Here is a 26,547-nt window from a genome sequence, read left to right on the forward strand (position 1 = left end):
CAACAAAAAAGCCTAGACACAGAAATATGAAGCAACTCCCTCCATACAACTGTCTGGAGATCCAGACAAATTCTCACCTTCGTGAACAGAAGATGTGATTTCCACTTTGAACTGGAGATACCCACTAACATGATCAGCTGGGAGCCTTCTGCCAAGATTATAGCTGAGAACCTGGTCTCTGCAAAATCAAAAATATTGTGTTTTTAAAATTTTTTCTGGTTACATGTTTTCAGTATTTAATTTCTATTCTGGTCTTAAAATTGGCCACATACTCCAGTTTGCATGGAAAAAGCACAAACACAATGGTGTAAAATACCTTTAGTTAGCAGATAAAGCAGCCTAAAAACCTATGTTTGATCAATTCCCAATACAGATTGTGCCCCACCAATTCTTATACCTACCTAAATATCTTAAGTTCTAAAGACATTAAACTGCAAAGATCATCTCTCCTAACCTCCTCCTTTCTCCAACACAAAGTGTTTTATAATTAACAAAACCTTTCTGCCCCCTTGTGGTTTTACTATGTACAAAAGTCACAAATAGTTACTTCCTAATATTTCATGTTCAACAAAGCACTTCTACTTTCTGATTTAGAAAAGCTATTATTTAATATCTTGAATTTATCTTTAAGTACATTCTTAAGAGTTACTGAATTCAGTGGGGCTCAGACTAGATTAGACACTTGTATCATCAGCCTTGAGACTTTGGATCAGATCCCAAGCTGTACATTCTTATTTAGGCACAGTCAGAATTGAGAGCCTCAGCTCTCATAAGCACAACTGGGACAGCTGAAGAAAGAAGAGGGAGCTACTAAAGACCTCCATAGGAAATTATTTTTATTTATGCACATAGCTTTATACTGGTATAAACACCTCTCCTTTACTGGGAGCACTCCTATTGCAAAATAACCAAATGCAGTTATTACTGAAATAAACTGTAGCAGTTTGCATAAACTTTTAGGGGAAAAAGGCTCTGAGTGGACAAGGAACTTCCCCTCCCCATGCTGCTCCACAGCCCACAGGACAGCAAATTATTGCAGTAGTGTCTCCAGAACCTGTCACGGATTTCTCACTCTGAACTCCAGCTACAAGTCTTCAGTTAGACATTTTTTATATAAGTTTTATATTACTCCAGGCCATTCAAGAATAGAGGAAGCCATGACATGAGTAATGCCTTCTCTGTATTCAGCTGAATCAATTCTAGATGACTCTCATGCTCATTTATCCTGTTTTCCAGGAAATTAAAAGTCACTGGACATTTCATTACACAAACTTGTGAGCTATGACTACAGCTAAAAGTGGGGCAGAATTTGTCTAAATATGAATGATTCCAGACTTCACATTTTTATTCATTAATAATCATCCTCAACATCACCAAAATGACAGTGTTATACTTGCTTGACAAAATAAAAATGCAAGAGAATTAGCAGTTAATTGTGGTTTTGGTAGATTTCTGCTTCACATCTACATTAACCTCTACTTTACTTTGCAAAACCTTTGGTGAAATACTGTCTGCCTTTACCCAAAAACTGAAAATGGACAAACATATTACAGATGAAGAGGCAAAAAAATTTACTGTCATTTCTAACAGCACTATGGCAAACTAACCAAATACCCATATTCTTAATACATATTTCTTATACTGCCTCTCCTTTCCTAAGAAGATTTGATATATCAAATATGTAGAACTGAAATATGCAGAAGAAAAGAAGCAATGTCTTCCAGATTAATGGTCTGAAAAAACAGGGGTGAGAACTGATGAACACAGCAAACTGGCAATTTCAACAAATCACAGCACCAGGAATCCCAGAGCAGAAAAACATTTTTGTGTTAAGCAAGGAAATAAATACCCTGTGGTAGGTTTTGAAACCAGACTGTATCACAGTGCTATTTTTGAGTGTATACAAGTGTGCAAATTTATTAGAAAAAGCTGCTTGTTCAACCAAACACAATTTGTTGAAACCCAAGGTGAGGCACTTCTTATAAAAGTTATATTTGTGTATATACCTGCACTGTTCTTGGATACCACTACAAAACAAATGGACAGGCTTTTTAAAAAACTTTTTTTAATAAATTCTGTGTCAGAAGGTTTTATCAAAATTTTAAGCTACTCTTACAATTTTATTCTTCCTTTACTTACCAGTCTAGACACCACTTTGAAAGTGTAAAGCTGAAAACTGTTTTCAAATTGAATTTGATTTTCTCCCCTTATGCAACTTGTTACTTTGAGGGGAATATCTTTGAAAAAGGAGGCCAGTTTGTAAAAGTGTGATGACAGTGCCATGCCCTTAAGATTTAAAGAAGAAAATATGCATTTAATTTCATCATCACTCCTCATGGGCCTAATCCAGTGGCTTTTTAAATCAATGGAGACACATTCACTTTAGCAAACTTTGAGGCAGGGCTTTTACAAAAGGCATGCACAACAGGTAAATTTTGACTTCCATCAGTGAGCTATTCATAACAACAGGCAGTTTTAATTGTATAGTACTAGAAGCACTCTGAAAAATAAAGAGTCACAGCCTTGCAGTTCTGGCCAATTCAGTGAAGGAATACTTCATCTCTGATCACTGAAGTGACAATTAAAAAGACTTTGACTGTACAAGAAGTCAGTCAATTATACCTGCTTGTTCTAAAAGATTTGCACACAATCATGTAGTAGTGTGATAATGCCTTGCTCCTTGGCTAGCTAGCCAGAGGATAATGTTTCTTGTGAACAACATTTTTTGTGTAAAGAAATTAAGCTGAAAAAAAAAAAAAAAAAAAGATAGACACACATCAACACAAACATAGGTACATGTATTCAGGACAGGGATAGAAACATTGCCATTTTCCAGTCAGGCAATAAAGCTATTAAAACTACAATATATTTCTCAGTACAGATGTAGTAAAAATTTGCTGGTCTGTACCAGTAAGCCAGAAAGGCTGCTCTTTGCTCTCAGTATCCTAGATGCTGAGTCTTCCTGCTGAACACAAGTTAGCATTAAGAATGTGTTCATTTACCCAATTGCATGTCTCTCCAACAGTCTCTGAACGGGTATGGTTAACTTCCCAAGGAAGCGCTTGATGATTGGACGACTCTTGGCAAATTTGTCTTTAACCTCAATTTCCAGGACATCTGTTAGAAGTGCAACAAAAGAATATTTCTGGAAGGAAAGAACATATTTGACACCATATCAATACACCTTTATTCAGAAAGAATGTTCTTAATTACTACTAATGTGCAGCAAACTCCAGAAGTAATGACTGATGGCAGCAGTTTCTACATGGCAAAATAATGTCAACATCATTAATTTATGAATTCTTGCATATGTAACTAGCTTTTTACTGTTCCCCATTCCCTTTCACTGTTCCTTGAAAAGAACTGCTCAGTAAGAAACTGCACTGGATAAAAGCACTTTCAGGGTCTCTGTCAGAAAGTGGAACACTGTGTATCCTACTGCTGGCTTCTGTTTGCATAGGGGAAAGCAAAAAGAGAAGGAATCCTTGCTGTACTCTGTCAGGTTAATGCAGGAGGAAGGAAGTAAGTGTCTCGCTCCATGCTGTGCTCAGAATTTCCCTCCCAACACCATGCTTTGCATTCATGTTTTGTATGCATGACAGAAGTCAAAAGGGCAATGGGTATACAGTACACTCAGGAGCAGCATTACTAGAGAAGGAGAATTTTCTATGGAGTTTTGCCCCAACATTGACAAATCTTCTCAGCAAACTCCAAGAGAAGCGTTTCCCACACTAGGGGCCTTTAAACAATATGGTGCTAATTTACAGACGATTTCTTGATGCCTGGTAAAATCATTCTTCCACCTTTCCCTACACGGGAACATTAACACAGTTACTCCCCTCAGCTTTCATTTTCATGCATTTTGTGAATACTTCATCTCTTAGATTTGTTCTGCTTGGTCAAGTCCGCCCAAAGATGGCCAAAACATTCAAAAGTGGTACAGGACAAATGCTAAGCAAGCATGTTGGCAGACAAACACAGACAAACACGCACATACAGTGGGATGATAAATTCCTTTAGGAAAACAAGTTTAGGAACCCGAAATTTGTACTTGTCATCTAGATTTTAAGATATTCCAAACAAACAAGCCAAGTATGGCACAACCTACTCAGAAAAAAAAAAGGTCATCTGGTTATACTTTTACCATCTGCTATCTTTATGACCTCTGAGCAAACCACAACCTGTGCACAATGCCCAATACACACGTGGTTAGGTAGCCAAAGATATACTGAACAAGGAACAATAGGAAAAATAGCTCTTCAGTTCAGCTGTAGGCAGAGCATAAACATCTTCAAAAACACCAATTAAACTAGGTCAGGAATAAAATCCCTTCCTCATGCTGGGCAACTTCAACATGCTGTAACAACTGGGTTCCTCTGATAAACAGAACTTAAAAATTTGGTCACTCTCACTTTGCTACAATATTGCAAATTACTTTGCAGAAAGTATTAAATGCAAAACAGGATCAATCCTGCACCACGAGGACAGAATATGTAATGGGATCATAACTGCTGTTGTCAGAGCATTGCTACAGGGAAGATCCATCAGCTAAAGCAAGCTGATACAATGTGTGCACCAGTGAACATTATCTCTTTTCTAATAAGCTCCAAAGCCAAGGAGAACTGCAGGAGAAAAAAAAAAGGGGAGGAAAAGATTTTCTCTGTATCTACTGGATAGATAGACAGACAGAAAGACAGAAAGATGGAAAACTGGAGAATCAGTTTAGAGATCAAAACTTCAATCGTTTCAAAGATTTTTAAGACTATTCACATCTACAGTCTTTCCCACAACCAAGCACCCCAGGGCAGTGCTAATGCTGGCCCTGCTCCGTTCTGCTTTACTGCTTGTTTGCTTTATGATTTGTGGAAACATTTCCCAAAACCTACTCGATTTTCATCTTCCTAAAGAATACATTAACATTCACCACAGTACAGGCTTGCCAGTCCTGAAAGGGCTACGGATGTGTGTCAGCAGTTTCACTTTGCCACATAAACATTCATCTCCAAAAGCACAGGCTTGCTCTCCTGCATTCAGTGACAGTTGTGGGACTGAGCTCCTTCCATGGGATCTGCACAGTTTACTCAATCCAAACATGTTTGGCAAACTGGCTTCTGCCTGACTACCTGTTTGCCCCCCTTGCTGAGTGGTGCTCTAACACCTTCCTGGGTTTTCCTTCCTGCAAGGTGTAGCTTCCAGGGGCTACAGGAAAGAGCATCCCCGCAGCCTGAGAAAACTGAAAATTTGTCACCTGATACACACTACAAAAATATAATTTCCAAAAGCACAGTTGTTGCAAACACTGAGCATAAATGTTCATGTAGTGTAATTTCTCTTAAAGAGTCTTCTCACAACATAGAATCCAACTTTGATCAATTTATTTTTGCAATTTTAAGAAATCTACAGAGTGGCTAAGTGACTTCTAAGCTAAGCTTTTTTCAGCAGAGAAGGGAATAAAAACCTGCCAGCAGCTTAAATACCCAGCTTTAATATGCAGATGATAACGGCTTCTATCCACCAACAGGGCTCCTAAAATTACTAAAATTTCTGTGTCACTTTAGATAACTAGCTACAAAATCAGCTCGTGGCTTTCTGAGGGTGAGGACTGATGCATGAGGAGAAAATGCAAGCCTGGTATACTGCATCAGCTGGCAGACAGCTCTCCAAAGGGATACATTACCTCTCTGTGCCAAACAGGATTAGTTGTGTTACTGATGATAGTTGACCTTCTTTCCTGACCATGGTGAGCAAAGGTAGGAAATGTACTTTTCTTGCCTGGCTGAATGGACATCTTTAGATAAGGATCAGGGTTGAAGAACATGCCTTTTTTAAGCCCAGCTGCTCTAATATCTATAAAGCAAAACAAGAAGGAAGGAAAAAGGAACTGAGTAAATTAAAGCTAGTTCACAAAGTAGTGTATTCCTAAAATACTACCCAGGAAATCAATTCACCATAGATTACTAAATAAAGCAACTTAAAAGTACTCACACATTAACTGGATCCAGTGTACAGCAGGAAATCAAGTGTTTTCCCAAAAGAATATAAGGAAGAAAGGTATCAACATCCTCATTTTACATTTGAGCCTCCAGTTATTTGTAAAACAAAAAGCATAAACGTGTAGCTCACCTACAAATGCTTTTCTCAGTAAGGTATCTAAGGTATTTCCACTCAAAGAAGAAAAAGAAACCCCAACAGAAACGGCCCAAAATGAATCACACAGTACTTGTTTTGTTTCTGGCTGAGGAGAGTAGATAAAAACTGTATGGGAGGTAATGCAGTGAACAGACACTTTCCAAAAGTTCAGTCTTTGATAAATGTAACTTACCAAGTCTGCTCTGGACTATGATGCAATTTTCTCCCAACAGAGCAAATAATCCATCTCACATAAAAGGAGGCAAAGTTTTCTGAAAAGGCTTCTTTCTTCCTAGGGAAACCTCAGTACTGCAGCCCTCACCACTTACAATAATAAATAATAATTTCCTCAGGAGCGTATTGTCATGACTAAGGGCTTCAACAATAGTGCAAGCTTCAGCAACAACAAAAATAAAGAGGTACTTTTTTCTATAATATTAGATTTTAAACTTAACTGTGAAATATTTCTCTGTTTCTCTGTAGGTTTGCTGAAGCACAAGACTTGTCTCTTTTTCCATTAAGTACACCAGTATGCTGCATGCAACAATGCAACTGTAACATACAGTTTATACATGCAGGCAGAATTCACTGCTCTAAAATTAAATGCCATACCTGTGGTTTGGTAAAAAAAAAGAATTCTACACAATATTAATGTGGATTAAGCCACACAGTAGAAACACAATGAAATAAAATGTCATGTGCCAATGAACAACCCAAAACCATTACAGGACACACGTCACAAGCCTATCAGTCAATACACCTTTCAAAATTATTTCATGGGACTCCTCAGGCAGAATCATAACAGTCTATTAAACAAAACAGGTTTTTCAGATTCACAAAGCAATTACTTGTACAGTCCACTATGTGAGTCTGTACAACCTATCAGCTCTATCTCAGGTAACTGCTGAAAGGCCATTTCAAAAAGCAGTGGATTTTTTTCCACTCTACCTCTACAATCTCTACACGTTTTTATTGTCAGCTCTTCAAGATTCAGAAGCAAATTTCATCTGCCTTTGCTCAAGCTGAATATGCTTCCATCTCACACAAGATTTCCCTGGAATAAAGTGCTAATCAAAACAAGTGAAGCTGGTAGACTGCACCCCTACAGCTATTTCACTGTAGTGACAGCTTAGCTCTGTTACAAGTGAATTTTTTTTTCCCTTTCTAAACCACAATTTGCAGCTATTGCTTTTTTCAAAGTGATAGAGCCAGACTGCATTTTAGTTCGAAGTTATGTTTTCCACTCCTCAATTTGAGACGAACTGTCCCTTGTGCAAACTGGAAATTTCCCTAAATTTTTCCTGCTGGGATATATCAAATCCATTTCTTTCACTCCTGGAGATGTATGATTCTGGCTGGTTTTCAATAAACAGAAGTTCTAAAGAAATGACATCTTTCAAGCCACTAGAGTGTGCTCCTACAGAGGTTAATGAAGAAAAGCATTCTATCTTTGATGTTATTTCAGAACAGCAACTTACATTTTTAACAATAATTTGTAGAACACAGAGAAGTGTTGGTTTTTACCTGATAGGGTAAAGCTGACCAACTTCCTAGAGTGCTGGGCTCCAGAGGCACCTTCATCCGTGCCTTCTACTCCCATCTGAAGAGGAGAAAAAGAAGAGAAGTTTTCATCTGCTTTGTACATGTCTGAGGATGATAACGCAGTTTTAAGGTACCATGCTAGGGAAGGATCTGACCAAATAGTTTCTATTACCACAGACAGACTCAGCCACAACATTAGTTTACAGCAAAATATCTATTATTTATGTCACACAGTACTAATATACCAATAGCCCAAATCTTCCAAACAGAACGTGTATAGGCTAATACACATGCAGACAATATTAACCAGAGAAAACCTGTATCTTTTACAGCTTTCCCTTTTGTAAAATAACAAACAACAGTATGGATTTGTAATACACATCAAAGCACTGAGCTGTCCAGTGACAGCATATGTAACTTTTGTCACTTTCCACAAATAGATAATTTAGTGTGCAACCAAAAAAAAGGCAAAGAGATCAAAGAGAGACTAAAAAAATCTTTCAGCTCTGTTAACAAAAGCTCCTTTTAAACAGAAAAGCACATCAGACATCTAAATATAAATGTGGTCTAAAAGCTTATGCCTCACAGATTTTGAGGTTTGGTTTCCACTGAAATCCTTCATTAGGTAAAGCACTACTTCAGAATAAAAGCTTCTCATGTATTAATGTCTGTCTCTTTCGACAAGCAGAAGGATTTGTCTTTCAAGACAGAGGAGACGTGCATCCAGCCGAATAATCTATCACAGAGACATCAATGGAGAGATCTTTGAAGACAAATGGTTCCCAGGCAGGCACTGCACTCACTGCTAGGCAGGAGAGGTGGCACAGAAAAAGTTTGAGCCAAACACAGCCCTGAGGATTAATACCAGTGATAGAACAGGATCTGATCTGTTGAATGATGCAAAGAAGCTGAATAAAAATGGGTGTAGATGAAGAATGTGAGGCAGCCCTGAGCAGCTGAGCAGTGGTTTGAAGCCACCAGATGGATAAATGACTTCAGAGTTGTAGTAGTCACAGGGAAGCCGCTTTGCATTCATCAAACACGTAATCATTCCTTTTTATATTGCTTTTAGCTACTTAATAATATAATTTCAAATACTTCCCATGATGATCAGCAAGCATGTTGGAATTTCATTGGAATTAGCAAACGTGTGGATTTGTCCAGACAAAGTGATGAAGAAACAGAGACGATGTTGGAGCCCAACATCCCCGTGGGCCTCAGCGGTCTTGTGAGGGGACACACCGTGCCAGCAAGCACTGCCACTCGCCAGCCAGTCCAGTCCCTTCCCTCACTGCTGGCTCCATGGGCACCTCCCACCTCTCAGGGCAAGATGAGGCTCACCAGAGTGCTCAGAACTATCCTTTCTCCACCCAGCATGACATTATCATGCCAGTGATTTTAGATAGATGCATAAGCAGTGACAGGTGGTAGCAAAATTATGAAGGCATCAAATCAATGGGTTAATTCCAGCTGGATCAGTGTCCCTTTGTCTGCAGACAGATACCATGGAAGCAGCAAGGGGTGCATCCCACTGTGATAGTGATGCTGTCCAGGCAAGGCCACAGGAATGCTGCAGGGTACTCCAGTTTCCTCTTTTGGGCTTATTTCAGCACACAACTGTTTTCCTTGTTAAAATTGCCACTCATCAACAAAAAGGCCTTCCCCATTCTATACCTATTTTTCTGCTACAAGTCGGACTCCATTTGAATAATATAATTTTTATTGCTAATCATAACTTCATGTTATAGAAAATAAAACTTGCCCACAATTCAGCTACAATAACATGAATGGTGACAGTGTTCCCTAGCACTTCCATGACTTTTCTACATAAGCTCTTCCTGTTCCATTATTATCTGAACAGCAGTTTCAATTCTTCTGCACCAAAGTGAAAAATTTCTTTCCAGCACACACACAGATTTTTGCAGCACAAAGGCCACGTCATCTGGTGTAACACAGTGTTTCTGAATGCTCCATCAGACCTTCTATCTCTCCTGAGCCAAAGTAACACAACAGAATGTTAGTTGCTCATCCAAAAATATGATGGACTGAAATGCCGGGTGTGATACACCACCAGTATGAGAAAAACCAGTAAGCAAGGAATATATTGCACCATAAGAAAGGGGAGCTAGCACACCATGACTCTCTTACCACTTCCTCAAACAGCATTTCTCTAAGAACAGACAGAACCAGTACCAAGAGAGCCCAGTGATCTCTACTGGGTTCTGCTTAAGCTCAACACAAAATCCATGGAAATGCAGTGAGGCTTTAATGTTTAACAATAGGTTTACTTTCACATAACTAATGCAATCTGACATTTTTAGGAAGTATCATCTGAACTGTCATACAACATTCTCATCAAGAAAACTAACAGCTCACTATTTCTGGAAATCTGCACTGTTAACACAAACAAAATCGTTTATATAAAATTACCGCTTCCAGCAGGTATGAGAATTCTGAACAATACCCAGAACCCTGCATACCTTTCAAAGGAAAGAAATTTAAGCAGCAAGAGCTGGTAGAAGCTTAGAAGAATTACCATGACTCTGAAAGAGAGATCTTCAGGTAGCTACCAAGTAATAAAATGCATACTCAGATGACAAAAGTTCAGATGTCCTTTTGTTCAATGAATCTCAAAACTACTGGTGCATAACATGATAAGGTCAAGAAAATACTCAAGTTCAACTGGTTTCTCCATTCAGTATAATCACTCTGCTTCTTACTAATGATATAGTGCAGCACACAGCCCGTTCTAAGGGTTATTTTGAGATGCATTTTTCCTCTTGTTCAAAATCAGACTACCTTACTGCCTTTAGTTTATAAATTGATATTAAAGACCATAGCTGTCAGGCTCATTAGCTATGGCACATTTTCCCCTGTAGAATATCACGTTTGTATGCATCTGTGAAACTGTTACTCACAGTGAGATCTGACAAAGATCTGAAAAATAAATGAGGCTATCACCTAGGTTTGTAATTCTAAGAGAAACTACCCACACATTTGATATATTAAGATATAAAGTCTAGTATAGCACTAGCATTTAGTGTCAGATAACCATTGCATGCACTTATATATAATACACAACACTGAGAAAGGGCAAGTTCAGAAAAAAAGAGGTTCAGTCTGAGTAACTTCTGCTTTACTGCATCTTCAACACTGCAGTTGTCAGGACACCTCCCTGACAGTTGTGAGCTTAAATATTTGGCATCCAGCATCAACAAATCAAATGCACTGTGAAATTTGCTGAAGCTTAGCTGAAGAACTAACCTGTTAGATAAATTACTTGCGGCAAAAGCACCATGGTACACGTTTGGAAGCTTTTTCTGCCGCAGCTTTAAGAACTATTCCACTACTACTTAAACAACAAAATAAACTCCTCTAAAACTTAAACAGGTCTCATAACACAAACACAGTAAGAAAATACTTCTCAATAATCACGGAATTACTGAATTTCAATGATATCTGAACACTCAAAGAATTCAGTAATTTTTGAAAAAGCAGAGTTTTGCCTAGTTTAATTTATACTACAGTTGTTATCTCTGCAACAGTTTCATACTGAATATTAGGAAATGGGAAGAAATGGAGACTGGACGTGGTTTCAGTTAGATAACCACTGTGAAAAATTTCCATTACAGTGTTAAATTACAAAAAACTGTAAGTAGAAAAAACCTGAATGCAAAGTCAAATTCTTAGCAAAAAATATTTCAGTTAAGCTCAGTGACTTTTTACTGTTATTTTATTATGAGAAATACAAATCCATGAAAAGCACTTTATAGTTTTTAGTTTTTGTAAGGCAACATGTTTTTTCGAAAAATAACTGCTGTCAATAGTAAGGATATGAGACATATTGATAGGTTGGTCCGACAGTTAATACTGTCATCAGTACTATCCTTCTCTAAAAGCTATCAATAAATCATCTTCTACAAACAGAATGAACAAATAGGCTAAACTCACCATCACAGCAGGGTTTTTCACAGTGATACATGGAGTAGTAGCTCGGAGGGCTCCACTAACACCATGGTAGTATTTAAAACAGATCTTTATTTCAGCTGGAAAGGAAACAAAAACCACATTAAACACTTCATCACCCTAGGCAAAAGAGACAAAACAAAAGGATTCAGCATTCAGTGACCTGTCTTCAGAAATACTCTAACAGGAAATTAAAAATAGAGCTTCTGGTTACATCCTCACTGTGTGTTGGGTCCTTCTGTTACTTAACAGATAAAAATGATAACTTACCTAATTCTGCAACTTGTATTTCTGCTACTATATCATCAGCCCTGGAAAAGGCATACTGGGACATTTGCCACTAGGATGACTTCGTAGGACTATGGAAGAATGTGGCACGTATCAGAAGGAAGCTGGGACCACTTTATATATCAGAACACAGGAAAGGCAAACGTTGCACCATGTTTCTGGTCCCACTGATTAAAGTTTTGTTTGCTAAACTGCATTTACTGCAAACAAAAGAGTATTATATTTAACTGAAGCCTGACCTCCCCTGTAGTTCCTCTGCATTCTTCCAGCCAAGCAGAACAGCTATAATTATGGCTGTCCTTGATCCTGTGGGATTTTCCCTATCTGGAACAATGTCTGTTTTCCTTCTCCATTGGGATAACTCTTCTGTGTAAGGCTGATGAGGGTTTTACCTCTGGGTACAGAGATGGCCACAGGCATACAGCAATGGCCAAAGGCAGGCAGGGATTACAGCAGCCAGTTCAGACACAGGATGTGTATGAAGGTCTTGGCAGTTCAATTCCTCTGCTTGGTTTAACAATATGTCAGTAGTCCTGAAGTACAAAACTGCAGAGTTTGGTATAAGATTTTGAGACATGTATGGCATGATTCCTTGAGGGTTGAGGTATTTCATCACTGCAAGATAAAACACCCACTTACCCCTACTCAGAGACCCACCCTGCAAGCCTGCTCAGCCAAAAAGGATTATTTATTTTTAAATTTGCTGCAGTTACAGATCAGCATTCATTTACTATCTTCCTCTCAGAACAAAGAGGAGACACCTCAGAACAACCCTTCAAAGGAAAGTGTCTGGCTGACAGTGCCTCCAGGGAATCAGGAGGTGGAGAAGGTGCTGAGCCCACTGCCTCCTCCTCACAGATGAGTTCACACACAGAGACAAAACATGCTCTATTTACCATAAGCTTTAGAGCAAAATTCAAAATGCAGACGGGATTTCTAATCACCTACAAAGGTTTACCAGACCTAGAAGTTATCAGGCAGGACTATGGATTAATTTACTCCTGAGCTGAGAAGTTCTGCTTACCTACCAACAATGCTTGTATCCAGGACAAACAAGAATTTCTAGCTCACACAAAACCAGAGGTTCAGCACTTGCAAAATCTGGGAGGATTTATGCCAGTACTGGACTCTCCACATTGTAAAATGCTCATACCAAGTAACGAGAACTCAAGTCTGAGCATCTCTTATTCACACTGAGAACATAAAATGGCTACATGAGGGCTTGGTTAAGACAATGTATTATTCCACTAAACTTCCGATTTCCAGCTAAATTGCTTACTTTTATTTCATTGCTTACTTTTGTCAGAACCTAAGCTTAATTTTTTGGAGAGTTTCTGGAGCTGCTGTTTCTCCAGTCTGTGGTGACTGTCATCTCTCAATTCATCACTTATGAACAGAATCTAGCAATGGAAAGGTTACCAGCTGCTGGTTCTATTCGCAGACAATCCATAATGTGATGGTGGACAAATACTCTCACTATACTGACAGGTACAGGTGACATTTATCTAAAGGCTGAAATGCAATACTACAAGTTTTGCATCTTCCTGTTTCTTTCTCTCAATGACTCCTATGAGCATACAGTACTTTCCAATACCTGTATATGGCTGGTGATAGAACAATATTTGATTCAGGAAGCGGACTGGACAATCCCTTTCAGGTACAGTAAATTAAAAAAAAACAATCTAACAAACAAAAGACCAAATTTCAGGACTTATTGCTAGAAATAATTAGAAAAAGCAGAGCACTTAAAAACATGACATGGAGATGTTTTCTCCCACTTGCCAGCAGAATCAGCACTGAGTCAGTTTGGGCTTTATACAGCACTGCATTGACACGCATTTAGGGAAACGGCAGATCTGCTGTTAGCACTGTGTCAGTGGGATTAATACAAAAGAAGCTGTGCTTGAAATTCAGCACAAAACTGAAAAATGGGCTACCCACCATATGTACACAGATGCTGTCAAAATGAACATGGATTTGAAGGACTGGATCTTACACACAGCAACAATACAAACACTTCATAGGATAAGAGACACCAAAATGTTTTTTTTTTTTTTCTTGGCTAATAATGCTAGAAACTGCAGTTAATGTTAACAGAAGAAGAAATCCCAGAGGAACTCTGTAAGTTCAAAGCAGCTGAAGATGTAGCTTTTTGACACGTCTTGTGCTGTGCTATCAGGAAAAAAAAAATTTATTAGAAAGGTTTTTCTTGATGACTGATGGATTCCTGAGCTCTAGATATATTGAAAACAAGTATCTGTGGCTGTTCCTGATAGTTACAGGTGGTGTGTGCTGAAATGTGTTCTAAGGCCCCATAAACATACAGACTTATTCAGCAGCAGTAAGTTCAGTTATCTGGAAACAGGACTTCAATATTTTGAGAAATGAGTTCAATATATTAACACACAGGTTTCCTCTGAACTATTCCATACTCTAAATGCACATTAACATGTGTCACCTACAGAGTTTTCCCAGTTTCTTTCATTTCTCCTGCCACCTTGCTCTTTATGTGTTGCCTTCAGCAGAAAACTGGCACTTCTTTAATTTCTTTCCTACTTATTCTTCCTCAACAGGTTATTGAGATTGCTTGCACAGGATCCCTAATGAAAATGTTAAGAGCAGTAAACCCAGCAAAAGAGAGACATCTGTACCTGACCACAGGACCATTTGCTGTATCATTAAAGAAAATAAGATGTTTAGAACACAAAAGAATTTTCATTCATGGGAAAAACTGATGTATTTTGATACGACACATGCCCTCTCTTAATTGACATTCCCCCAGACATCATACACACCACAATAAATTCCTTCTTTATTTAAAAACAAGTTGAAAATTAAATTGGGGATCTATGATTGTATCAAAGTTATCACATGGCCATATAAAAATTGATATATATGTTAATTAATCAGAAAACTCAGTGAAACCATAATCTCCTTCTTTTAAAGCTAATAGCTGTTACCATTTCGTAACCATAGTCTTACAGCTCAGGTTCATTACACAAAAATGTTGGATTCAGTAAAGGTTTCTGGGACTCAAGCACTGACATTTGAATTTCAAAAGAACACCTGCATGAAATTATAGTGTTGTTACCTCTATGGACCATATACTTTTGCCTCTTCAGTAATAAAGGAATCAGCTTACACTTAAAACAGCTTGGGTTTAAAACATCATTAATTCCCCAAAGTTCCTCACTAACTACTTTTTACTACCTTTGCCCATCAAAAGAATGCTTTATGAAAGAAAGATATTAAGATATCATAAATACATGAGCATAACCCTAGGAGAATGCATTCTTTCCAGGAGACTGACAATGCAGGAAAGCAGGTGTGTTTGCTGTAAGAACAGCTTGCTCCAGACAGACCCTCGTCAAACAAAACACCAATATTAGAGGTGGAATCATTTCCACTGAGAAGGAGTAAGCAGACACATCTCCAAAAAGAAGCCAAATTCGAGCTGGGTTACAACAGTCTGTGGAGCAAAACAGCGCTCCCAGTTCTCAGTGTGGAACCTGCACAGCAGCTCAAACTTCCTGGCCACTGCAGCTGAGTGCCCAGAAGGTACTTGGGCTGAATCCATGGCTCTCTGCAGATAGAAACATATGTCCTCCAACATTCACCAAGGAAAGAGCTGACAGCACACTAACTCATTGGAAAAATATGAGAGCATGTTCTGCAAAACTTATTTAAGAAAACTAGAACAAATGAAGTCACTCACATTCACGCTTTACAAAGCTATAAAGGGAGATGCAATCCGTGCAAAAGCAACTGTGTTAAATCCTATTTTTTCCCATCTGAACCTGATAGACAACTGCAGAAATTTAGCAGTGCTCTGCATGTCCTGCCAGTTGAACTTTTCTGTAGCATGACAGTTCAATGAACTCAATATTTCTCTTTGGACATTTAGCATTCTCTTCTCTGCATCGCTTTCAGTGTGTGCATTTTTGATTACTTCCTACTGGGCAGTAGCAAACTCAGCAGCAGAATGCAAGGGCCAAAGCTGGCAGCCCCCAGGTACTTGCCATCTCTCTCAGCAGGTGTATCACAGAATTTATTTTACAGGAACATTAGGCAAACCACCTACAAAGTGACTTACAGAAAGCTTTTTAGCTAAAGTAGGATCAATAATAGAAAATACTTATGTCCCAGAGGTATTTCCATCTAACCTGCTTCAAAGGGAATGTGGACAAATGCTTGTTCAGGTTACAGAGCCTCCCTATTCCTGCCAGCCCTGCCCACTTTGTTGTCATCAGAGATTCTTATTTACAGTCATGAGCACTGACTATTACAGTCCAGTTTGGGAAAGCATTTAATTATAATCTAACCTTTCAAACAAAACAGTGGGGTATTACGTGCTTAAGGAAGTCAACAAAGTCTGCAACAAATGTAAAAAATACAAGACTTGATCCTGTTTCAGTTATTTGTGATACTCAAAAATAGCTGTTAAGAGACAACATAAAAAAATAGCAGAATAATAATAGAAGTATTTCTAACTCACTGAATATGTCTATAAATAGAGTAGGGACAATAACCATGAGTCCCCAGACAGACCACTGAGAGGGCGCTGGTTGCAGGGCACTGCACAGATGAATGTGCCAGGCTCAGAACAATTCCATGTGGGAAAACCATAACCTTTACAGAATTTAACTGGTAGCATTTTAAATGGTAAAAATATAAAGACTGGATACAAGTAATGAATTACATTCATTGAACATTCATTAACATTGACTGTTATGGTCAAAACCATTACAAAAACTAAACTCTGTTCATACCTCTAGTTACAGGCAGTCCTTAAAAGCTAGAAGTATATAAAGTTCAATTATTAAAATAGCCTTTTTTTCCTTTGATATATATCAGCTTTTAACAAAAAAGAGAGCTGGGAGTCTGCTTTACTAACTAATAAGTATGGCAACTTCAGTCTTAATACACTATTTTTGCAAAAGGTATAATTTCATAGAAATAGGGACTGAATACCAAGAACTCCACATAAAACCTCACTTCTAACATGATACCAGTACAGTGCAAACACATATATTACCATGTCTTCTGAATATACCTCATGGTCTACTCATGTTCTTACTCATGAGGGGTGAACAGACTGAGAGCAGCTCTGCTGAAAGGAGTTGAGTGTGCTGCTGGAGGGGAGGCTGGACGTGACCCAGCAATGGGCACACACAGCCCAGAAAGCCAAAAGTGTCCTGGGCTGCATCCAAAGCCCCATGGCAGCAGGGCAAGGCAGGGGATTCTGCCCCTCTGAGATCCCACCTGGAGCACTGCATCCAGCTCTGGGGGCCCCAGCACAGGGAGAACAGGGACCTGGGGGAGTGACTCCAGGGGAGGCCACCAAGAGATCAGAGGAAGGGAGAACCTCTCCTATGAAGACAGGCTGAGACAGTTGGGTTTGCTCAGCCTCGAGAAGAAAAAGTTCTGAAGAGAAGTCAGTGCAGCCTTTCAGTATTTGAAGGGAGCTTATCAAAAAGATGGGGACAATTTTTTTACCAGGGACAGTGGGTAATTGTTTTAAACTAAAATAGGGTAGACTCAGACTAGACATAAGGGTAAAACTTTATAGAGTGAGGCTGGTTTAATGCTGGCACAGGCTGCCCAGAGAGGTGGCAGGTGCCCAATCCCTGGAAGCACTCAAGGATAGGGATCTGAGCAATCTGACCTATTGAAGATGTCCCTGCTCATTGCAGGTCCCTTCCAACTCAAACTACTCCGTGATTCTATGCCACAAACAAGATTTTAGCTCAAAACACACTGCATCTGTGCAGTCACTGCATCCAAGTATCGCAGTGTGGCACCAGAAGTAATTTAACCACAAACATCCCAGGGGGGATTTGGAAATGATTGATGTGACAAGGCTGGCAGTCCCTGGATGAATCCCCACAGCTGCCACTATGGATTATTGCTCACAACATAGAACTGGTAAAGAAAATATATGCAAATCAATGTATTTCTATTCTACTGACAGTAATGACTGTGACATCAAACGGTATAAATAACAACAAAGACAGGTAAAGTAGGTGAAGGTGCTTCTTGTGGACACTGTAATTAACGCTCATGGGACCAAGACTACAACTTATAAATACAAGGCCAATGCAGTCTCAAAGCAGGCTCTCAGCCTAAGCCCATACTAATAAACCAGGCAGGACCATGGTAGAGGATCAAGAGCAAGCACACAATCATCCACAGTGCTGAACAGTGACCATCCCCCTCTTACACCTAGTGTAATATGTACAGCTTTTAATTTCTGGCCACACTGCATATGGAAGTGCATAAGCACCAGTTCACTGCTGCCCAGCAATGACTGTCCTATGCTGAATCTCCCTGCCATGGCATCTCCATCATGACCTGTCCTTCACCATATTGCAGAAAACTAACTTGGAAGCTGCAGCTGTTACCAACTAGTCCCAAATAAAACCCTGACTTCTTCTCACATGTTTTATATATCATCAGCCTTTCTATGGATCATTTCACTCCACCTTTCTGCTACCTCTGTTCTCCATAAGGAATATCATCAGCATCCACTCTGTTTCCACCACAACGCCCCAAAGGGAGCCCCTTCCATCCCAAGCTTACAGACTGCTATACCCAGGGAAATACTTGCCATCTGAAATCACTTCTGGGGTAACTGAAACCTCTTTTGCACCAGAGAGTGAAGACCCAATGTATTTAGGGACCTGAACAGTATGATGCCATGCTAAATACCAGATGACCATACCAAATGCAAAAGCATTCAGCTGTGTTGTATTTTCCCACTACTGCCACCTGTTCAGGATAATACTCCTTGAACTCATTTCCTTTTACAGGAGGATGAAAACTGTAGAGCTGAGTTTAGCAAACCTTCTGTAGTTTACACTGCAAAAAAAATTGAGGGAGCCACGTAGTGAGTCATTGTTTTCCTCTGCTCGCATTTGAGCAAGCCTCAGAGCAGGATGTTTGAAAGCCACCTCTGCTATGTGAGGAAACAGCATATCAGGCATATTGATCCTCAAACTCACCTTCTTGAATGTCTAAAATGACTGAGTTCCCTTTCATGCCTACAAAGCACTTTTGTTCCTTCCTCAGGGAAAAGCAAGAGGAGCACCTGCCTCTGTACTGGCTGGCTCTGCAGTTCAGAGCCACTCACTTCGTCTTGAGGTGACATCCTAAGGACACTGGCTGTTTGTGATGGTGAGCTTTGGTACTTTGCAAATATTTTCTTTCTCTACTGCATAATATTTCCCCTCTCCCCTTCCTCAGCCACTCCCCTCAAAGGCTGCTTGTTTTTCTGGAATACACTAAATTCATTTCTCTTTATTTCACTGTTGATTCCTTTGATTCTCCCTTCCAGGGCAAAGCCTACAGAATTTTTGTGTTGATTTTTGTCCTAGGCAAAAAGAGTTTTCTTTGATCATCCTTGTTTTGCTAATTTTGGATGCTTTGAGGGGAATTAATGTCTGGTTTTAGTATGAAGAGGAGACTCTTCCCTCCTTTCTTTCTGCAGGTTGCTTAATCTGAATAGAGCAGATGGCAAACTATGCCTTTACATGTTACTTTCTTGGAAAAATAGGAGATATTGAATCCCTAGGCAGGGATTTTTAAGAGGAATAAATTAAGTCATCTTAACACTGAGTTACAAGACTCCAGACACACAGTAATGCGACATTCAGAAAAATGTTTATCCAAGCCTACCTTTAAACATAAGCACAAATTTGAGGGACCTCAGCAAAACCAGAAATAAATTTACAACTATGCTCATGGAAAAACAGCTTTCTAAATTAAGCCATAAGATGTTTTTCTTAAAAGATATAAATCTTTTTGCAGAAGGAGTCCGAGGCCTACCCCAGCTGACTCCCACTGATCAACATTAATGCAATTAAAATGGAAATACTCCTTCTGCTTGAGGTTTGTTTGCATATGGCTCGTTAGCAATGCTATAATTCTCTGCACTTCACCCCCTAGAGATATTACTGGTGAACAGATACATAATGTCCCTAGGCTCTGACACTGCCAGGGAAAATCCACATCCAGAGTCTTTGGTGTAAGTGCATGCTGACTGAGCACAACTCATTATCCAACATTAGTAACTTACATTCCTTTTCTTCCCAAAAAGATATGACAACTTTGGGCCAGTTTTGAGCGTAAATCCTAAAGGATTATTGTAGCTACTTAGCATAACTCTCTTAATGAGCATCATCAGTTCTTATTGCCAGAAGAGGTTCAGTGCTTCTCAGGCTTGCAGAAAACATTCCCTTCCTCTCCTCAAGTACAGGTAGGGCAGGAAACCTGCAATCATGAAGTTTCACAGTTTTCACAGTATATAGGTGGGAATTAAGTACTGTCCCCCTCTACTTGGTACTGGTGAGGAATACTGTGTCTAGATCTGGGTCTGTAGGTTCAACAGCATGGAGAAAATTGTGAGTGAAGAGAAGAAGGCTACAAAGGTGGTTGGGGTAGATAAAATGTGACATATGAGAAGAGCTAAAGGAGGTGGCCTTGTTTAGTCTGGTGAAGAGGAGGTTAAGGCAAGACAAATGTTACTATCTCTACTCTTTTCAGTTCTACAGCGATTTTAAAAGGGGCAATGGCCCCAAGTTGAAGCTATAGCCATTCATACTGGATGTCACAGAAATCTTTTTAGCTGGAACAATACTGCAGCACTAGAATAAGTTACCTACAGCATCCACATTTTTGTCTGTGAAAGCTTTTAATAAGAAACACACTTGAGTAGGTCAAGTGCTGGTCCCGGTTGAAAGCAGACTGGATGCAACAAGTATTCCTATGCTGTGGCTAGTCTCCAGCTGAGTTCAGATTGATCCATTTATACATTTTGCTCATGCTAGTCCCCCAGACATTGCTGTATCTGCTGCTTTAAAAATTCAGGGACCCTGCAAAAGGTCTGCTGAATGTCATTACTCTGAGAAGGAAAAAAGACAAAACCCAGCGTACCATAACCTGTATCTCATATATTCTGCCTCTCAGCAAAGATATTTCTAAACATAAGGTATCTACAATTGGAGGGCTCTTCCCCAAATTTTGAAAACAATAGTGGATTAAAGCATCAGAAATACCTTAACTTTAATAATCTGGGACATATTTACTGATAATGTTAGACTCTTCATTCATCTCTCCCTCTTGCTATGACCGCAGCATCACGTGCAGTGCTGTACTGAGAGACAAACCATATCTGCACCACACCAGAAGGAGGAGGTTGACAGGGGAGCTAAGTTTGGACGTGTGGCTGGCACAGGCTGGGCAGTGACAGGTCTGCAGGGCGTGGTGACAACCTGAGAGCACCGCTCCTCCCTCCCCCAGCCTGTGACACCGCGGCTGTACCTGAGGGGTGCAGCCACCTGCTGCGTTTGTCCCTGCTGTGATTTAGTGAGCTGAGGAACAGAAAAGTAAAAGAAAAGAGCACCTGCCTGTAGTTGCACCAGTGTTGCTGCTCCACCTATAAGCTACAAACAAAAGCTTTGCTGAGCAAAACATGGTCACAGATTTGTGAGACCTCTTGTTTAAATACTGGAATCAGAAATTCAGTAAAGTGTTTGGGTGCAGTTTTTGGCCTCTCACTCGAAAGACAAGTGTCACTGGTGACATATTTATCTACCATACTATGTGCTATAGCAACATATGTTCATAAACATTCCTTTTTACAGTTCTCAGCTGCTGCACAATTGCTTGTCTCTTGTTCATTGTATGGCAGCAGAGCTGTTTGTTAGTGAAGCTCACCATGACCAAAGAACACAGATCCTGCACTTCCTTTCAGCTGACTGTGATGTGCAGTTAGTTGCAAAGTGATAAGTCAGCTGCAGCTGATTTTAAGTCCAAACTAGTAGTTCTTGAAGCCTTGAGTTACTTACCTGAACTGGAACTACTGTTCAAGAGCCTCATCTATGGATGAGGCTTTGTTTTCTTTGTTTTTTAAATACACTATGGAGCAACACATAAAGAGCTAAAAGATACATCCTTGAAGTCAAACGGCACATATTGGCAACAATACTGATGGAGTTCATGTACAAGAAAGATGAGGCAATGAACTTTACTAATAGACATTTTATCCTCCTTTAATATACCAGTGTCTTTGGCACCAGGAAAGTTAATTATCTTTATTATTTTCTTGAGCATTGTCTTCAGTTCCATCATTGTAATGTAATGAGGTCCTGAAATGGAATTTAATTTTATCCTATTTAGGCTTTTTTTAGTTTTTTTGAGAAGTGTGTTGTGTAACACATAGGGCAACTTGACAAGATTCAACGATGAGGTCTAGAAATAGGAAGCTTTAATATTTATTTTTAGTACAGGGTATACAACACCTCTTGAAATACATGTATTACTGTTCTATCAGTTAATTGGAACTAAAATTTCTGCCAAGACCTACAGTAAGCAGCAGTACAGTGCTTCACTACAGTGAAGTAAAGAGTGGGAGTATTTTGTTTTTTTTAAACTTATGAAAGAGGATTCATTACTGTGAGGCTAAACAGGTGGTAGAGCAACTCAGAGCTCTTCTGGGACTGATTGCCACTTTGATGCTTGGCACATCAGAGTTTCCAGCAAGCTCTGATACAATATCCTGTGATTGGAACCTCAGTTTCATTAGTGATCATATGCTTCATAACGTTAGGACAGCATAGTTTTGTCAAACAGCAAAAAAAACCCAACAAAGAAAAAACCCAGCCCACAGCAGAGTAGCTCAGCTTCCTATAAATCCTGGTCGTCTGAGGGAGTGGTGTAGCTCTTCAATTTGAAGCCTGACTACCACCAGTCCTTACACAGTTCAACTGAAGGCTTTTTATTTCAGTCACATAAAGACTCTCAGTATTTTCGAACTGCCCAGCAGATTTTCCAGCACGACAAATCTTCAGCTGAGAAATTCTGATGCAACTGAACAGGACATTGGCACTTCCTAGAGACAAATCCAACCTTCCCACTAACAAACATCAGCAAGCACTGTCAGCTTACTGCCTTTCGCTTCACACACACTTACCATTAGTATTTGTCCAGCTGAAATTCGGAACTTCTGTGGGAAGGGACTTCACCTTTCAATGTGCATATGCTACATCACACCACACAAGGCAACTCCTTCCTCCCTTAAAGTGAAATATGCTGTCTAAGAATATCACTAGAATACAAATGTACATCTAAGCTCAACTCTGTTTTTATCATGTCCAGCAAACACACTGGAAAACGCTCCCCCTTAAGAGCCATACAATCAATTCTCTTGCTTTATCAGAAGGACTGATGAAATGGATATCAAATGCCAGACCTGCCCTGGAATACGCACTGCATAAATAGGTACTCACATTCCATAAAGTAGGGGCCAGGTTCAATGCGCCATACAATTTGTCCTTTTTGCGTGCCAGTCACTCCCCGATTCTTGGAATCCCAGAAATTGGCTGGAGAGTTCTCATCTGAAGGAGGGAAGACAAAAAACAATTTCAGCAAGTAGTATTTAAAATAGAAATTTTCTTGGCTTTCTGTTTGAAGAGGCTCAGAAACAAAAAATTGCTTGTATTAAATAAAAAAAAAAAAAGAAATTGAATTAACTGGCAAAAGATAAATAGCTTCTCTTGTACACTTGATAGATCAATTTATGCAGAGTGAGCAGACAGACACACAGCCAAAGTAAATATATGGCTTCCTGTAAGAGGTGACCTGCCAAGGTACAGTATTAAATTCCAAAACTTCCCTAATCCAACAGAGAGGCTATTGCAAGTGTATAGCTGATTGAAACTGCATCACAGAGCTACCACACTGGTCCTACTCTGTGATGTGAAAATCTAGCCTTCATTCCCTAGTTAGGAAATGCAGAATTGTAACTAAGAGTATCCAGCTAGAGGCCCAAAGTGCAGAACTGTCAGTAAACCAGAGCTAGAAAGCAGAGATTCAGCAAAATACATTCAGAGAAAACATTCAACGCAAATGGTATCTGCAGAGCACTTTAGCAATACTAGTATTACCCCTTCTCAAATTAGGATTTTTGTCCTAACTAACAGATCTTAGGGCCTTTTTATTTTCTAGCCTATATTCAGACACCCAAAACACCATATAAATGAAAGAAGACCAGGTCAAGAAGCTGTTTGAAAAGGCACCAAGGTTACTGCTGATAACACGGACAAAGCTGACATAAATCCAACTTAACTCTTTTGTACAAGAAGTTTTTTGGAAGTATGCATTGTGACATTTCACCAGTGCATTTCTGCAGCTGTTTCTTAACTAGACTAGACAAGAACTACACCTATGACGTCAAATACAACATCCTAATTCTTTCCAGTGGTACTGCATATTCTTTAATCTTACTTTAAAAAAAAAAATCCTCTTTTATTATATACATTTGAGTGCATTCTACAAATTTAAAAAGACTTCACTAAGAGCCTAGTCTACTGTGGCTTTGTTCATGAAGCTCATATCCATTCAAGCACACTCTTTTGTACTTTGGTAGGAGCTCCGATAAGATTACAGAACTGTCACCTACATTTTAGATATCCATATACTGTTCATGAAAGAATAATAAACAATGCATCTTTCTTACTTTTATCTTAAAAATATGAACTCACACTAAAGCTTCTCTTTCTCCCTTTCATTGTGACTGCTCATCCCAGTGTACACGCAGTAACCCCACTGAATTATGGTTAGTGCAGTCTGTACATCTCATCCCACCACACCGACACACAGAACGTTACCAGACACATGCTGGAGTTCTGTGGCTGCTCAAGAGAACTTACACACTGCTCAAAACCTAGGAGAGCTCTGGAGAACCAAGAAGGGGCCATGGCAAGCTACTGACATTTTTATGCCTCCAGCCATGGGTGACTTTGAGAATTTTTAGAAAGCTGAAGTCTCGACACCTTGGTATCCTGACAAGTCCAGGAGAATCTCATACTTATCTCAATGACAAGGAGAAGGGAGAGGAGGGTTCTCCTGAAATTTGTGATCCTCAAGCTTGTAATGCCCTCAGGTTTAACTTCTTGTGCAGAATCAACATGATAGGACACAATCTGCATGCACCAGAAAGTCAGGCACACGGGCACCAAAATCTTAAGCTGCATGTATTTATTCTTCTTCACAGTAAAAAACTTTCAGAGTAAACAAAGCTATGTCTCACCCATGTTGGGGCTTCTTTTCAAAGCCGTATAAAGAGGAGCACTGAATGCGCAGCCTGTAAATCATCCCACAGGCCTTATAAAAAACCTCTGTGGTTTGCAACGACACATTAATCAAAAAAATACACTGTTGATGAATCTATTCACTTTTTTATTGTGTCTTCCTATCCCAAGGCCCCCTGTTTTCTTCCAGACAGAACACTGGGAGGCCATGAGATGCAGCTTAACTTCCAGCAAGACTACACTAGTGACTGTTCTGGTCCACCATATAAACCTAGTTATCCAAAACATCACTACCAAAAGTGAGTAGTTCCTTTAAAATTCCAGTTATCTGAAATGCACAGTTTTAAACTACTCAGCATTCTCATTTCATCCAGGTAAATGAAGATGGATTCCTGACAGTAAAACATCTCACCTAACATGCTCTAGTTCTGAATTTCTGTATTAAATCAATTGGAGAAGAGTCTGTTAATAATTCTAAGCAGAAGAACAGGTATTTGGTATATTATAACCATAAGCATGAGTTTTTATATTCTTATCTTGTTCAACAAATGAACAAAGCCTGAAGCAATGAGATATGCCTTTACTGGTGAGATTTCCAGCAATAAGGCACAAACAACTGTTCTTTGTTTTTTAAATCAGTCACAAAGCATAGTCAATGGCAATTTTTACAGGGATATTAGTGAGCTTCAAAAAAGATCCTCCGTGAACTGAGGCTCACATTCCAAGCTGGTAGCTACAAGAATGCAGAACACTCCCTTTCACTTGAAGTGCCTGGATTTCCAGCCCTTTCATGAAGGAATGGACTCCTTTGCAGCAACGAAAACTAAATCATTGATACTCTGCCCACAGGCACACTGCCACTGCAACAGAAGGTGGTGGAGACAGAGGGATGGAAAATGCTAACAGACCACTGCCTGTCAGCAATCGACTCAAATTACAGAATTTATTTTGGTCAACTTTGACTTTCTTCAGAAACAGATGGGGTTTTTCTACTTTTATGATGTTATTCACATATGGGAAAAATAACATTACTAATGCATATGTTCAAACATCAGTTCATGGATTTTAAAAAGAAAAACCGAACAGAAAAAAAGAAATGCATGGCATGAAAACACTGAAGTATACAATAATGATAAAAATATTGACCAAAAAAAAGGAAGTGTTTAAGAGCACAAAGAGGAACATCAGAATTATCACTCCCTCATTTCTTCTCTTCCCCCAAACATACATGCACGTACACACACTTTCTCTCTCTCCATATATTCCGTAGGGAACTTCAATTCTAAGCAGTTCTATTCTCCTTTTAGCACATAATTGTTGCTGTTTGTGAAACTGGCGGCTGTTCCAGAATCTGGGCCAAAGAGTAGATATAAATATCCCTTCCCAGAACATAAAATATGCAACAAAATACTGTCTTACTGCATCAGTATCTTGTCCAGTGAGGCTACACTTCTGAAAGAAATAAAACAACGCAAGATGCACAGTTTCTCTCTATTGTCAGTAATTCTTGGACATAACATATTACAGAACAGAA

At 39.3% G+C, this 26,547-nt stretch overlaps 1 protein-coding gene across 3 annotated transcripts in view; it reads right to left on the reverse strand.

The window, feature by feature from the left end:
* The window catches only part of HECW2 (HECT, C2 and WW domain containing E3 ubiquitin protein ligase 2), a 98,504-nt gene that overhangs the window by 48,334 nt on the left and 23,623 nt on the right, over positions 1–26,547 (reverse strand). For 2 of the 3 annotated variants that reach the window (XM_066322552.1, XM_066322553.1), the window contains exons 2-7: positions 23,211–23,318; positions 11,623–11,717; positions 7,654–7,729; positions 5,678–5,847; positions 3,003–3,145; positions 78–178 (exon numbers count right to left, since the gene is read on the reverse strand). In XM_066322552.1, the coding sequence (XP_066178649.1) occupies positions 78–178; positions 3,003–3,145; positions 5,678–5,847; positions 7,654–7,729; positions 11,623–11,717; positions 23,211–23,318 (693 nt within the window). Of the gene's footprint in view, positions 1–77; positions 179–3,002; positions 3,146–5,677; positions 5,848–7,653; positions 7,730–11,622; positions 11,718–22,894; positions 23,319–26,547 lie in introns of those variants that run through there. The other variant, XM_066322554.1, reaches the window with a different exon arrangement.

This window comes from Sylvia atricapilla, chromosome 7 (genome assembly GCF_009819655.1).
Source record: "Sylvia atricapilla isolate bSylAtr1 chromosome 7, bSylAtr1.pri, whole genome shotgun sequence".
In the NCBI taxonomy this organism is placed as follows: Eukaryota; Metazoa; Chordata; class Aves; order Passeriformes; family Sylviidae; genus Sylvia; species Sylvia atricapilla.